Genomic DNA, 16,347 nt, shown 5'->3' with positions numbered 1-16,347 from the left:
GAAACGACGAAGTCTTTTGCTCCAAAATAAGTGTGCAGGGGAGGACGCCGAGGTTTCAACTGATGTGATTTGTACCACTTAGACGTTATGTTGATTCCCTGCGCTGTTAGGCGTAGTTTCAAATAAACTTACATGATCATGTTGCAGGTTTTTTGCTGCGTACTGTACAAGTGTTCCTGATTGGCGGTCATCTTTGATGTCGGTGGAATGCCATTTTTTGCATTTGCAAGCGTTTACGAAAACTACAGTTGCTCAGGATGTACGTATCAGACGAACTCCAAACAAAAACGAATGTTTAGAGGAGAGACTGAGGTACACGGAAAACATATACTCTTGCTTCTAAATAAATATGCAGGATTGCAAACCAATACATGAAATCACTAGAAAAAGTACGGAAAATTACACTTTTAAAGAGGCTGTAATTTGAAATGGAATAAAATGGGGGCTTCGTAAGTTTTATGCTGAACACTATTGCATGTAAACAACCTGTAGAAATATCTACAGCTATGATACTACTGGCATCGTAGATTTAAGGGGGACCGAAAGTTGAAGTTTGTGATTTTGATGCCATATTTAGGGCGTAATACCTCAGAAGGGCCAAGTGCTAAAAATTGCTGCTTAGGCCACAAAATAATTCTGTATGTGCATGAACTATTGCAATAATAATAATAATAATAATGACTGATATTACATGAAGAAAAAGTTAGGTCATGCTGAAAACGCGGAGAAAGCAGGTGTGTGACGATGGTCGTAGCCCGGAAAAATTTAAATGTTTTTATATGTTTCATGCTAGATTTCAAAAACTACGCATGGTTCAACAATTAGGCCCGCTTTTGTTTGTGTTCAGTTATACAAAAGCTTATAAGTGGCATTCGTTCCACCTTTTTAGCTCCATTATAATTGCCAAGTCTATATGGTGAGGGGGTTAGCTCCCCTTTGCACCCACGACACCCATCGTCGAATTGGACCGCGGTATTAAGGCACTTAATGTATCAGCAAAGTATCATTGAAATCCAATTCCAGTTACGGAAGTTAATATGTTCACAAGGTTGCGTTAGACCTATCTATCCTATCCTGCTGAAAATGGCGTACTTGTGGAAAATATTTAAAATCATTGTTGTTTCCTTTCTCTTCTATAAAGCATTATAACAATAGCTTTTAGTAGTTGTAATTGCAAGTCTCGCAATTACACGATTTAAGCAGTGTTGCAAACTTCAGCAATGTTTGATATATTGATGGTGGTTCGTGATGATGTTATCACAGTACAACGTACATTATTTTGCATTTGAAGCACCTACTGATTGTTTCCAGTACAGGACATGACGGGGGGGGGATCAGTGGTAGAGCGTTCACCTCCGGTGCTTCAGGTCCCTGGTTCGATCCCAGCTCGCACCGTGTGGACTATGAGGTGGTTCGTGGGTTTCCTCGGGGTTCTCCCGTTTCCTCCCACTTTCTTCATTCCACCATTTCATTCATTTCTCATTATCACTGTCACCTTTAGCCTAACCGGCATAAACGTGGGACGTTAAACTTAAAGATTTCATTTCATTTTTCCAGGACATGACGGGTCCATAGGTAGTGGATAATGGAACGGCATTTTTCCAGGACATGACGGGTCCATAGGTAGTGGATAATGGAACGGCTCTGATCTAAGTTAGGAATAATTCCCCGAACCAAAATTGGCCATATTAATTAGCAATAATACAAGTAATAAAATATAATAACCAAAATTTGTAATAACCATTATAAATATAAATAAAATATTAACTTATGTGCATATATGTACGTATGTATATATATTTTAAAGCTAAGAGTTATATTTCGTTCCGTTTGCCATATTTTCCTGGGATATTAGAAGGGTAAGAGTGCTGTTACTGGATTCGATTCTCCGAAAATATCTCATTTGTATTGTCAAACAGGAAATATTTTTCCCCTCGTAATTCTACGTATTGTAACGAAATTTGGCACATACATTATATATAAAAAATAGTATTTTTCAAGGTAGCTTATATTTAGGCACCTGTAACCGGTATCGCTTCAGGGGTCCCCAAATTTCAAAAAAGGGATTTTTGAAGGGAAATTTTCATATTTATTCCAAAATCTTTTTCTTTTGTACATTATAAACACATACGCATGGTATCAGTTAAAATCTTGTTTCATTCTGGAAAGAATGACATATTAACCATGATAGTTGGATTTATTTGGAAACTTATTTTATATGTGTGTTCCACTTTTCCTTATATATGAAATTCGGTATTATCAAGCAGGATTGAGAAAGATTATATAGAAGTCACTTGCTTATAGACAGTAGATATTAGTTCTGTATTGATTACTCTCTCTCTCTCTCTCTCTCTCTTTCCATATGTGATTTTTTCATGTGTTTGGTTTTTCTAACCTTAGCTGCCATGTGACTTGTATATTTTACAATTTTTGTGTCGGGTAAGATGAAAGAGTAGTTAGCTGCTAATAGCGCTCTTTAGATAGCTTTCACTTTATAGTAACTTATCAATACTACGGATACTTATCAATTTAATGAAAGCATATGATGTTGCAAACACATCAGATTACCGGGTTCGCAATGGTGAGGCAACGACCGTAGCATTGGCCTGTTGGAGGTAAAGTGTTAAAGCAAATTCCTTACTGCGCCAGGAGCAGTAGAACAGCAGTGTTTAGCGCTGAGCAGACGGTAATAGTGTAAAATGGGCGACCTCTCTTTTTTAAAGAGGGAAAATTGTTGGTGCTTGGTTATGTGGTGCGAACGTAAGGAAGGTGGCAAGTGTGTTCAGTGTATCACGAGGAACACTATCCAAAGTAATGACGCCCTACAAAGCTCGCGGCAAAACCTCATCAGGAAAGAAAGATGATGGTCGGAAGAAAACCTCTAATGCAAGTTCCGCCGAGCATTGAAGCGGATTGCCACTCATCAGAACCATCGTGTGACTGCGTTGCAAGTGACGGATGAACTCTTGCAGCTCCCACAGCCTGTGTCGACTATCACAGTCGGCGAGTTATATGAATGATATAAGGTACAAGGTCGGTTTTGCCCGGGAGAAACGAGATCGTAACGCTTTAGTACTACGCCAGTGGTGACGCACTGCTGATGACTGGAAACGTGTGACATGGTTGGATGAGTCACCGCTCATCTTGTTTCAAACCACGATCCACGTTTGTGTGTGGCGGACGCTCCAAGGAAGGATATGATCCGCAGTGTCTTCGCCCAAGCGTGAAACATGGAGGTGGCTCTGTGCTGCTGTTGGCTGCAATATATTGGGTTTTAGTGGGTCCTGTCCTGACGCTTCGACACGTGACTCGCTGTGATACTGTCGCCATTTTAAGGGATTATATGCATTTTGTGCTCCAAATATTGTTTTCAGGAAATTATCCCATATTTTAGAATCCTAATACGTGCATTCATATAGCTGGAGATGTTGCGGCGTGGTTTGTGAAATGTCGAGATGAAGGCGAACACCTCCCGTGACCTACCTAAGTCTCAGACCTGAATATAATTGAACATCAACGTTCCGTTTTGGAGACACGAATCCGGCGCAGATTTCCGCCATTCTCCTTACTACCATTCGCGACCTCTGTGACTCAATTCCTCGTCGCATCATAGCTGTTCTGAGGGCAATAGGTGGTCCAATGACACATTATCTGGTAAGTTTTAGCTTTTATAGGTGTTGCCATTAAATTGATAAGGATCTGTATGTAATTATATAGTAACTATATAATTATACTGCTTGTACTTTCGTCTCTTTTTGGTAATATCCATTCAAAATTCCCCATATGCTCTGAAGTAATTGATAAGTAACAAATAGAGGGAAATGTATAGATTGCTGCTGTACAGACTTTATATTCTATTCCATGTACATTTCTATTTTTATTTATTTATTTATTGTAAGGTTTAGAACAATAATTTCTAAATTTTCTATTCCTATTTTTTCGCTTCTAATTTTGATTCCTAAATAATCCTTGCGTTTTTCAAGCTCCAGCTCTGTGAGTTTTTCTAAAAAGCTTATTCTGTACAATGTTCTAATGGCAGAGTAGTTGCTGGATTGTTATTTTTTTCTTTTCTTAAAAAAAAAATGTATTTAAAGGGTGTAATGTAAGCCAGATGTGAAGACCTATTTAATAAATATTCTCAGTAGGTACTAATTTTCTGTTGTAAATTATTATTGTAGATTGTTCAAAAAATCATCTTCAATGTCAAATTTTTTGCTACAAAATGTTTGGAAGTTAATTACCCAGGAAGAAATATTGAAAATATTTACGCTAATTTTGTGAGGTATAACGATTTCAATGGTTTTTGTTCTTTCGTATGTAATGAATACATATACATCCTATCTACATTAAAACTTTCTTTGTTTCCTCTGTGTAGACAATACTGACAACTATCAATGAAATCTTGACGTTGAAGCTTATTTTCTGAATAATCTATAATAACAATTTACAAGACAAAGTGATTAACTTTCGAATTTATTTGTATTTGAAGTGTTTATTTATGTTATTTGTTTATTGTAGCATGAGATTGAAACCCTAAACTCCGAAGAATTCAAATTTAATTTAAACTGGCTGACTATGCTTACTCAGTTAATCGAAGATTACCAGAGCTATGATGACTCAGAGTCCAAGCCTATAATTGCTAAATGGACTAAGGAACGTGATGAATTGAGGTAAGGCTCTTTAATGGTATCTAGAATTATTTCTGATAGTATTGATTTGTAAAGCTTACATTGTAGATTAATATTTAACTGTCATATTTTTTCTGTAAAGTAGATATTTGGTTGTCCAGGAACAACAAGAGTTGTTGTACAGTCCATGTGGTTTGAGTTATTGAATACTGACTTAAATAGTGATAGAAAGTATGGCTGTTCAGAGAGTAGACTGGGCAGCGTAGTGGGATGAGACGGAGACCCAGGTTGATACCACGTCCCGATCTAGCGGTTTTTCTTTTTAATTGTAAATTATTATTGAATTCACACCTATATGAAAATTGATATGAGATAAAATCAATTATTTATCAATTTATCACATATAGTTTTAAAATAATTTTACCCTGTTACATGTTAGTATACTCGTATCCTAGATACAGCGACAGCATCCGACATACTCAACTAGTACGGGGAGTACACATCTTAAACAGCACTTCGTGTTGCACGATGACCTTCCAATCCTACCAGACGCACAGCGTAACCTTCCTGAGCGTCAGTGTGAGCTTTGTCATAGACTGGAGATTCTCCTCGGTTCAACCACTATATTTGTCACACATTATTGTCGTTGGTTATCCACTTCTCGTCAGTTGTGACCAACCACTTCAGAAATAGCTCGAGTTCTTTACGTTTCAGTAGAGATTCGCAGATAGAATTCGATGGAATAAATATTTTTAAGTCAGAACATGTAGCACCCAAATGTCGAACTTCATTTTGTAGCCATCTTTCTCCAAATGGTTTAATGCTTGTTTGGTTATGAATGTTTAGGTCATTAGAGATGTTATGACTTACAGTCCGGTCTTGCTTGACTTTTGCTAGAATATCGTCTAGTTTTGCTGTAACTGCAAGAAGCATCTTGACCATCGAAATTTCTAGAACGAAAGGTAACTGAACCACCTTTTGACTGTTGCTTCTGAGAACGTATCTTTCCCATCAATTTCTTCACAGGCCTCTGCAGCATTTGCGTTTTATCGAAATATACGGTAGATTTGGAGAAAGTTTAGTCATCTTCATGGCGCAATACCTTACGTCTAATTATATAAGAATTCCAACACATTTAGCATATCTATTAGCTTCGATTGTCAGTTGTCCAATTATATTAGACCTTACCCGCTACGACTCATATACTTTGAGATTTGGGACACTACCTCCTATCTCATGCTCTCCTATCTGATGGTTGACTACTGTTTAGACTATCTGATATATATAAATAGTAAATCAGTAAACGTACGTGTGCTTGCAATCTACGGAACTTACCCGATTTTGTCCAAAATTGGCATTCAGCTAGATTTTCTTAAATGGCTTAATATGCATGTGAAATATTTTATTTTCTTGTGCAGACCTTTTGTTCCCGAGTTATGGGCTATCAAAGTTGATCGAGTTTTGCGAAAAGTTGACTATCTTCGTCGTCGTCGAAATCGCTGTGTGCAGTTAGCACATTATTGTGTTTTCAGCTCGTTATTGTTAGATTTCCTAATTACAAATGTTAGGGTGATGATAATAATATATATTGGTATCAGGAAATTACAGGTACAGAGTCCAATTACAATTTCCAAAAAGTAATATACGGATTGACAATACAAACAAAAAGAAGCACGCATAAAATCAAGACCATAATGCATAAGAAAATTTAAATACAAAGATACGTTAACTAATATAAAGAATAATAATTAGAATAAAAATACAACCAAAATAAATCATACAAAGAAGACAATAGAATGACAATAAAAACGTATTAATACCCAACAATACAAGGAAAGGAGAACAAAATTATAACAAATGATAGGTAATGAATTGTCTCTGAATAGAAAGAAAATCAGCAGTAAAAAAATCAATTATATGTGAATAATTGTTAATACTTGTCAAATATTTATATGCTGGGACATCAATAAGAATAGGATTACATTTAAAGATTTTGAAGTTCCTTATTGACATGTTAGGAACATGAAGATTAACAGCCCCTACTATTGGTGAGTTGCCCATCAGAACATTATGATGAAGTTTCAGATCAAATAAGGTTGCACGTTCCGATAATTTAAGTAAGCCAAGAAGGTGCCTAAATGTCGTCATGAGATTTCTTTGATAACAATTTACATTTCCATCGTAACCATGAGAAAAACGTCTTCAATGTCTTTTTGTAAATATTGGGCATCTTTATGCCAAATACTCGTTCAATATTTCAAATGGCTTCTTAAATGCGTAATATAGCATTAAACAGGTTTTTGAAAGAGGAGGAATCTTTAGAAACCCATGTGATTATTCCTAAATTCTGTCTAGCTTTAGAAACTATACATTAAAGATGTTTGTTAAATAACAATTTAGAATCAAAATAATAATAATAATGATAATAATAAAAGTCAAATTTTTGCTTAAAAAAGTACTACTGGATATTTAGAATAAGAACGAGGAAAAAGTACATGGAACTAACCTGTGTAATGTACAGTTATATTAAAGATTTGCTAAAATTAGTGAAGGGCTAATTTTATCCGTAATTGGGAAGCTTACTTCGCTTCTGTAAGTAAGTAAGTAAGTAAGTAAGTAAAAAAAAAAAAAAACTTTGTGATGTACTGTATAAGGAATGGTCGAATTTCCTGAATTTCCTCTTAATGTTTTTTACTGTGTCTTTTCAGATGTAAGACAAAACGTGTTTTCAACGAGCAATTCGGTAGTGTTTTCAGAACTCACCATAACCCTAGTTACTTCTCAAGACGGCTTTTTAAGTTTGCAGATATTTATACATCCAACATAACAAACCTTTTGGGATACTCAGTTAGTCATACATTTTATCCTCGGCGTGGGGTTATGCCACATGAGTATATTTCATTGTTTGTGTGAAAGAAAAAAATAAAATACTCAGAATCTGAAGGTAAGTGAATTTTTACTTTTTTAATATTGAATTTATTTGTTTGTTTAAATCCGATTTAAACTACTCGCTGAGCAAAACAATACCTTTATTGTAAAGAAATATTAACGTCTAACAGTTTCGTCAAATATCCCCTTGGCTACATCATCATCATCATAGGTATTCTGCCTTTATTGACAGGTCACTTGCCGCAGCTGAGAAGCTTCCATGCTCCACGGTCCTCCGCTAACTTCTTCGTCTTCGCGTATGATCTTTCTGTTTTTATATCATTCATTAATTGTAGTCTCCTTCGCCCCCTCCCTCTCTTTCCCGCCACCATACCTTCTAGGACGTCCCTCATGATACAATCTCTTCTTAGGCAATGTCCCAACCAGTTTCTCTTCCTCTTCCTAATAATATCTAAAAGTGTTCTTTTCTCACCCACCATTTCTAACACTCTGTTTTCATTTCATTTCATTTATTTGCCTGTTTCATTAGCTTACAAAGCATGAGAAATTCTCATGTAAGCATTACAGTTGTCAGAAAGAAAAAAAAAAAACATATACAATATTGTCAAGTACCAGAAGTATACATCATGCAATCTTTCTAAAAATACAAAACCACATAATTAGGTAACTGTTTCTACCACACCAGGCATGTACTCACGGGTAAGTATCTGTTTCCAACTCTTCAGTTAATGAGTCATTTAAATATTCTTTAATTGTGTAATAGCACTTTTCAGTGAGTAGATTATATAAAGTCTTACCAAGAATGGAAACATTGGTCATATTTTTCAAGTACAGAGGAAGTTTATTATACAATCTGACACAATTCATGTACACGGTTTTGCTTATATTAGCATATTTTTGATGCATCACAAATATGTCACTACCTTGTCTTGTATTATGGCTATGAACATTTTTATTAAAGATAAAAAGATTCTTGTTTTTCACAGTAAAAAGAATAGATTTATAGATGTATAAGCTGGGGAGTGTTAAAATTTTTGCTTCTATGAAAACCTTTTTACATGACGATTTTGTGGGTAACCCAAAAATTATTCTAATCGCTTTCTTTTGCAATCGGAAAGTGCTTAAACTATTTTCAGCAGATCCCCAGTGTATTATGCCGAAGTTAATTAATGAATTAAACTTGGCGTAGTCTCTCATTCGTTTTCCGCTCGACCCAACTAATTCTTTCCATTCTTCTCCACACCCACATTTCGAAGGCTTCCAGTCGATTTTCGTCACCTTTACGTAATGTCCACGTTTCCGCCCCATACAGTATAACACTCCACACGAAGCATTTTATGAGTCTTTTTCTCAACTCTTTGTTCAAGGTCCCACAAAACAGACTTTTCTTTCTTTTAAAGGCTTCTTTCGCCATTCCTATCCTTGCTTTTATTTCACGTTCGCACTTCATGTCATTACTAAGAATACTACCCAGGTATCGAAAACTATTCACTTGTTCTATTTTCTCCCCTCCTACTTTTATATTTGACACAGACCCCTTCGTTCAGACACTATAAATACATAGGTAATGACAGATTATGTATATAAGAAATAGCGAAACAATCCCTGAATTCTGATTGGCTACCACAAGCTACTTCAGCCAATCCCCTTCAATCACAAAACCAGAATATAAAACAAACAAAATTCACTAATTCCCTTCTCCTCCCCTCCACCCCCTGTTGACACCATATACATACATACCTATTTTAGAAAATAACCTTTACAAATAACTCTTAAATATGAATACTAAATAAATAAATAAATAATACTAAAATTTACTTAATACCTGTACAGTTAACATATTCAATCTTTAACTCTCCTTAACAATTTATTCTACTGTTTATGAATTGTAAGTCCTGAATTGCAGTTCATGATCCTCCTATCACCTTCTATTCCAATAAAATCACGCTTCTTTTCATTTTCCCACTAACCTTCTTTCCTCTTGGCCCATCACTTTCACTTCACTCCAATTAATTGAAGCCAAGTGAATAGTTGAGTTGAGTTGATTTTAACGTCCCTTTCAGCAGCGAGGTAGTTTAAATCTAATTTAAGTCAACTAAAATCAAAGCTTGTACAACGGAAAATATTACAGTTGTTTGTTTGTTTGTATGACTTCCAAAGTATGCATAAGTACTGAGGCTATGTGCGTCTGTTGACAGATAACAAAGCAAGAACGGTAAGAAATATCGAGAACTGGCGTTTCTTTTGGAATCGATTCAGCGTCCCAAGAATGCGTTCCATCTAATACATTAACCTTCGCACTACTTAGGTATTTTTGGAACGCGGATTATCAGGGGGGGGGGGTATTTTGTACCCACCTGTTAAGATTAAATATATATCTCGCAAGAGAAACAAATTAGAAACACAGCCAAACCAAGAAAAGGCGGGATACAGTTATTTATTATACGGTCATCTGGAAGTGATATTTGTAATCTCCTACCAAGAGGGGAGTAAAGTAGCAAACTTATGAAACACACTAGCGTTCAATTTGTAACATCGTAAGGTATACGCTTTAGTTAAACATGTTGAGCAATAACATGTTTTTTTTACAATTTTAAAGAAACAATTAGAAGAGTAATTACGAAAAATATACTGTGATGGGTACTAAGTACTCCCCTCCCCCCGTTGGTAGTGCGAGGGTTAACCCTCTATTGAAACCGGAAGTGATAAAAATTAGTAATTTCCAATATCAACGTTGATCGCTATGGAACAGAAACGGTAATAGAAGCGACAGGCGATTTTCTGAAGTCGATTCGGCATCTCAGTGAAAGCTAATACCTTCACCTTGATCTCTCCACTAAAACCGGAAGTGGATAAAATTTGCTAGTTCTTCCGGTTTCAAAATTGCTACCTATAGAGCAGAAATAGTAAGAGATAACAAGAAGCATTTTCTGGCATCAATTCAGCGTCTGAAAGTAAGGTACCATCTCTACCTTTGTGTATCTACTAAAACTATAAGTGGTATAAATTTACTACTACTTCCGGTTTCAGTGTTGATCTCCATAATTAAAAATAACGTCTGACCAAAGCAAAAAAACTTTTAATAAATACAAGTGTTATAGTTTCGGCAATGTATCATTGTCTTCGTCAGACATATTATGAAGTAAAATCTAAACGCTACGGTTTATATATCAAAGAAAATGTGAGGAGGTCTTTTCTTTATTTTTTTAAAAAAAATGAAATCCTTTTTTTTTTATTTTTAACAATTTTTAATTGTATACAGATCTCAACTTTTATTGATAAAACTACCTTTTTTTAAGAATATAAACTTTTAATTTGCACACCTTCAGCTAGAAATACAAATTGCCGAGCAAAGCGACGTTTATTTAAAAGTAATAAATGTGTAACAGTTTCGCCAACTAACTAAACATATTGGCTTCATCACACTAACAAACAAACGGGAGTTTCCTAGTTCTGAACGCTGATTGGCTGGTCAGAACGGACGGATAATAGAAGTTGTTAACAATGAAACTAAATACCATAAATCCCTTTCCCTCCCTGGTCCGGTAAAAAATTAAGTTACAAAAGTTTTTCCAATAACTTACCCCATTGTAAGTCAATTTTAAGTCCTGTACTCCAATTCATAACAAAGTTTTCTTCTTTTTTTTAATAAATTTGGCTTCTTTTCACTTCCTTATTAACGCCCTTTGTTCCAGTTCTAACGCTTCAATTTCGCACCAATTAATATTATGCCCCGTGTCCCTCACGTGCGTAAAAATGTCATTTCAAATTTTGCCACTACATAGACCCTCTGGGCCTTACGCATAGTGTTTTTGACGTAAGATTAGCGTCATACTAAAGGCCTGACTACTGCAGGAAACATATGTTAGTGAAACTCTTTAGTATGACACTAATCACGAAGCAGAACGACTCTGCATAAGGTCCTCTATGTCTTTATCTTTCAAACAAAATTACCCTTTGCCTCAGCTTCCACACTTTCGTTTATACTATGCAATCTCTGTTAAGTTGTCTTTTTTTGTGTCTGTCTGTCTCAGTTGTAAAGATGTAAATAGACATATGATTTGCAGTAATTCTCTTATCTCGATTCAGCTGTCCTCAAATTTTATGCTTTAGGCAGTAGTACTTACGACACAGGCAGCGAAGCTCTGATCGTACATAAATAGATGTCAGTCTGTTCGCGGTTTGAATAACACACCATGTTTTAGTTGAGCACAGCCATTTGTTCTGTTCAATACTTGCAGCACAATGACCATACTTCTGTACTATAACATCTTGAACACACGCACCACCTGCGTGTGTGAACCGAGCAACTACGTATTGAACACCAGCACCATCGCTAGCTCTTCTAGACCGCCATCCCTAAACTTATTGGTTTTCGATATCTACCGCTTCGAACTTACTGTTCCCATGCTTTCGGCCCTCGCTAACACTACCAATATGCCCAATATGCTATATGTCCATAGAACCATTATTGCTTATCTCGGTGCCAGGAGTCACCTCCCGACGTTTGTTATATTAATTAAGTTACACTCTGTATATTCATTATAGTTATGTTCGAGGAAGTAATGATTTGTTTGTTTATTTAAGTTTCGCAGTCCTTTCAGCAACGAGATTATCTGAGACATGGATTTATATTTAAGGTGGAAGCCGAACCATCATAACGGGATCAAATTATTTGGTTCTTTCCCAGGGGAAATCGAACCCGAGACTGTGTGGACCAAAGCGAAGATATAAATAATAATTGACATGATATGATTAATATAATTTTGTCATAGTGTGTAAATCTAAGATAATCTACTGTTATTTTTAAAATTCATGATTAAAAACAAGGGATTCCCACTTAAAATTTTAAAATTACCCCCGTACCCCTGAAGGGGGTGGGGATAGGGGGTTCCGTTTGGTATCATTGGATAGCTTTTTCAAAACTATTTAACACATGATATTTTTGTTTTGCTGATCTCTATATTTCGCAAGATATTGAACCGTTCCGGGACTTTTTCCGCTCCGCACCCTGTATATAGAGTTAAAAATGCCAAATTGAAAAAATTAAATTCTGTGACTGCTGTTGATCAGTACTATACAGTACTACTTACCCTGAAAAGGAGAACTTGCACTTTTGAGTTAAACAATTGAAAAGTTTGCCATACATTAAACCAGCTTCTGTTACCACATTCACGTATTGGTCTCATGAAATCAAAATCTAGTCTTATTTGACATTGCATTTTAATTCTGCATTAGGATGAGTAACAGACATAGCTTTCAAACATATTAAAGGTTACGAAATATATGTGCAGGTTCCAAAACATATTACAGGTTCGCAAAACATACCACTTCTGTGCACCCTACTTAGAATTAATATTAGCCATTCGATGAACTAAAAATAAGTTCAACTGTATCAGTATCTTCTTTTGATATTGAGAAATGGCTTCCTGTTGAACCAGTAGAAATTTACACTACACAACCTTTAAAGCACTCGAATTAGAAGTGAGCGCTGGTGGTGGTGTTGCTGTTTTGCAAATATCCAGCAGCCGGTCCATTTGGTAACATAAAGTTTACGACGATTTCATTTAACTCACAACTGATATCTATAACCTCTGCAAACCATTAGCCACAGCCATACACACAGACCGTAAACATCCTTCTTTGTAGGTTGTAAATCTAAATATTCTCATGTCATTTCTAAGATATTGGTTATACAAATGAAATTTCTTCTTTCTTGCTCTTTGGAGTTTGTACAATACAAGTTCGCCCATCACTATGAGTCCAGACATGTGACTTCTGAATTCCTTTCACAGGGGTAGTTTGATTGAATCATTCTTTTGTTTTCTGCTGGCGAAATTCGACTTCCTCGTTGGACACAGGATGAAGACTGCTGATGTGTATGACTTCACGACTTTTGTAAAATTTTCGGCATCCTGAATTGCAACTGTCCTTAAGCTGGAAAGATTATATTTTGTTGCGTGCTGCTTCAGGAAGCTCCGTTGACCATGCTAAGCACCTTTTCTTGATCAGGAGCACTGTATTCCCACTCCATTAGCACAAGCGACTTCATCAATTCAAACAGTTGGTAACAATTTTTGAAATGAATAGAGGCACCATAAGAAATAATAATCTTTTCTGCTTGTGACTTCAGCTGTTGAAGAATTTTGCATATTGCCAACAATACATGTGCTGAGTCATGTCCTCTATCATTACATAACTACAACATTTCGGGTCTTGGTTTGAAAATACGTATGAGACTCCTGTAAAAATTAAAACTTGATCATTACTCCAGTGATACCCTTGTACTTCTTGTGGCAGAATCACATATCAGTTCTCAGCAAAATTGCAATGAAGCACCAAACATAGTAGTTTATCTTCTTTCATTCTTTTACTTCTGCAATGTGTTGCAGTTTCTTCAGATGTTGGTGTGTTACTGCTTTCGCTGACTATTCCAAGTTCGTCAATAGAAGTGTCTGGGAACCTGAAAAGAGATCCTTCTGACCGTGGAGATAGGTTAAAATAGCAGGGACTCACGTGTGATAAGTATAGCGGATGCTTCAAGTCCTCTCAAGACTACCTGGCCAACAGTTAGGTTACTGTACTTGTTGCAGTTTCTCGTTCAAGTTGAGACACACAGCTTGATGACTAAGCTCAACTTATACGGATACCTCCGTGACAGTCTTATAATGATCAGTTTCAAGAAGACCTCACACTAACTCCACCTACATCTCCACAACAGACAGACGAACACTACAAATCCAGTTTACTGGCTTCTGCCGACTGTGAACGAAATGCCTTGACCCATCGTCTAGCTGGTTAGCGCATTGTTCCTAAGCCCTTCCTGCAACCCTTCATAACATTGACGTGCAGTTTGGTCACAAACTAGTTGTATTTGTATCCAAGAACGCTGCTTTAGGATACTTCACACAACACCACATTTACTAACTTTCTTGACTGTTTTCTGGTACTATTCTCCCTGACAGTGATGCAAACTATCATTTTCCAAACCCTTCTCACATACAATCATCCGTACACTTCCCTCCCAACAGTGTTGCCACACTTTATTTACAATTCACGTACATCGCATTCTTGTAATTTTCTTCTCAAGCTTATTTATTTCCCTTCCTTTTCCTGTAAAAAGTCCTGTAATCTGCATACTTTGTAACAGTACGTGTTTTGTAGTGACAACCACATATTTTCAATAGAAGTAATTTGTAACTAAAACACAGCTTATAGTTTAATCATTACAACAATTGTGCGTATACTAATGTGACACTTTATAGTGAGATTTGTGATATGGGGCTTGTCGCTACTGTAAGTTGAAGAAAATTATATAATGCTACCAATATAAACTCTACAAAAATCATTAAAACTCTAGTGCTGCGAAAGTATTGAGGCGAATATCGTGTAATAAGCGGCGCAAAAACAAAGCGCCTTTAGGAATAATTGACACAAAAGTTTCTCCCCGACTTCAGCTGATCTATTTTTCTTTATCTTTGCAGTTTGGGCAGCAGAAGAATTAGATGATCGTTGTGAAGCTTGCCGGAATTTCAGAAGAATATTTATGTATAGAAATTTATAGGATGCTATTTTTGTAGTATTATTGGTAGGATCTCTGTATTTTGTCATATGAAATTTAAGTTATTAAAACGATTGTTATTGATGTAATTAGAATATTTTGCTAGGAATAGAGTATTTTTCTTACTGTGATATTTTTTTGAAGTAGTGCCACTTTTTGGTTGCATAGTTTGATGAACAAATAATAGTGCGTGTATGAGAACAGATCTGATCTAATATATGTACGGTTAGCTTAAGTATTTTTGTGAGCAGGTAAACACCTAGCATTACCTTTTATTCTCGTTATACATATATGTAGAAAAAATTTCTTCATCAGGATAATAAGGTAAAGTACAAATTAAAACCAAGAAATAAATTAATTTTGAAAATAAAAATTAAAAGGATTGAACAAGAACAATCATTTGGACAAGAATCATATCTATAAACACAGGGGCAGATCCAGGGGGGCGATCGCCCCCTCCTCCAGAAGAGGAAACTTTCTTATTTTATATATATAAATAAAACCCATCCCAAAGTTTGGAGCCCTTAAAAGTAGCAGTATGACAACCCACCGTTTTCCCCCCCCAGAAGTCGGTCCTGGATCCGATCCTGTATAAACAACTATCTTGCTGCTAATAAGCAGCGTTCTCGCCATTTTGTATGGTAAATTAGTGTTTGACCCCGGCATATTTGTATTTTATCCACATCTCATATAAGCTCAGTGCCGGAAAGGATCACTAAACCTCAAATTAAACTATATTGAAAATCCATATTGATTTATTTATTTAACTTACAGACATGATTTTGTTGTCATTTTATAGAAAAATACATCATGTTGTTTACTTTATACCTAAAGAGGTTCAATGTGACATCCATTGGTAATGTTGCACAAATCCCATCTGAAGTCTCACTTGCTCTACAACGTCTTCAGACATACAGGGACGACCTGAAGATTTGTTATGTCTTACCGAATATCCAGTTTCAATAAAACACTTACGCCACTGATAAACAGTAGGCCTACTGATAGGATCTTTACCATGCTTTGTACGAAAATTGCGTTGCACAGTTGTCGCAGACTTGGATTCTCCAAGCCAAAAACACACAGCTAGCAAGCTCGGGACCAATAGAGGCAACCATCTTTGCTGCGACTGCCACTAGTGCTTGTAGTGGCTTGTTTCTGAACTAGTGTACTACGTGAGTCAAAACTTCATATATTTTGCTACAAAATGACATCAAAATCATGTCTGTAATATAAATGAATAAATCAATATGAGTTTTGAAAGTTGTAAAG

General features: G+C 36.0%; 1 protein-coding gene across 2 annotated transcripts in view; it reads left to right on the top strand.

The window, feature by feature from the left end:
• Nt5c (5' nucleotidase C) overlaps positions 1-15,580 on the top strand; it is a 104,643-nt gene extending 89,063 nt beyond the window's left edge. For both annotated transcript variants that reach the window (XM_081755877.1, XM_081755878.1), the window contains 3 exons: positions 4,519-4,670; positions 7,337-7,572; positions 15,002-15,580. In XM_081755877.1, the coding sequence (XP_081612003.1) occupies positions 4,519-4,670; positions 7,337-7,541 (357 nt within the window). In that variant the 3' untranslated portion in view covers positions 7,542-7,572; positions 15,002-15,580. The remainder of the gene's footprint in view (positions 1-4,518; positions 4,671-7,336; positions 7,573-15,001) is intronic.
• The last annotated feature ends 767 nt before the right edge of the window (positions 15,581-16,347 follow it).

The sequence above is a fragment of the Thermobia domestica genome, chromosome 4 (genome assembly GCF_964235325.1).
Source record: "Thermobia domestica chromosome 4, izTheDome1.hap1.1, whole genome shotgun sequence".
Classification (NCBI taxonomy): Eukaryota; Metazoa; Arthropoda; class Insecta; order Zygentoma; family Lepismatidae; genus Thermobia; species Thermobia domestica.
The sequence above is the reverse complement of the archived record's forward strand: the minus strand, read 5'-3'. Positions and strand labels throughout refer to the sequence as shown.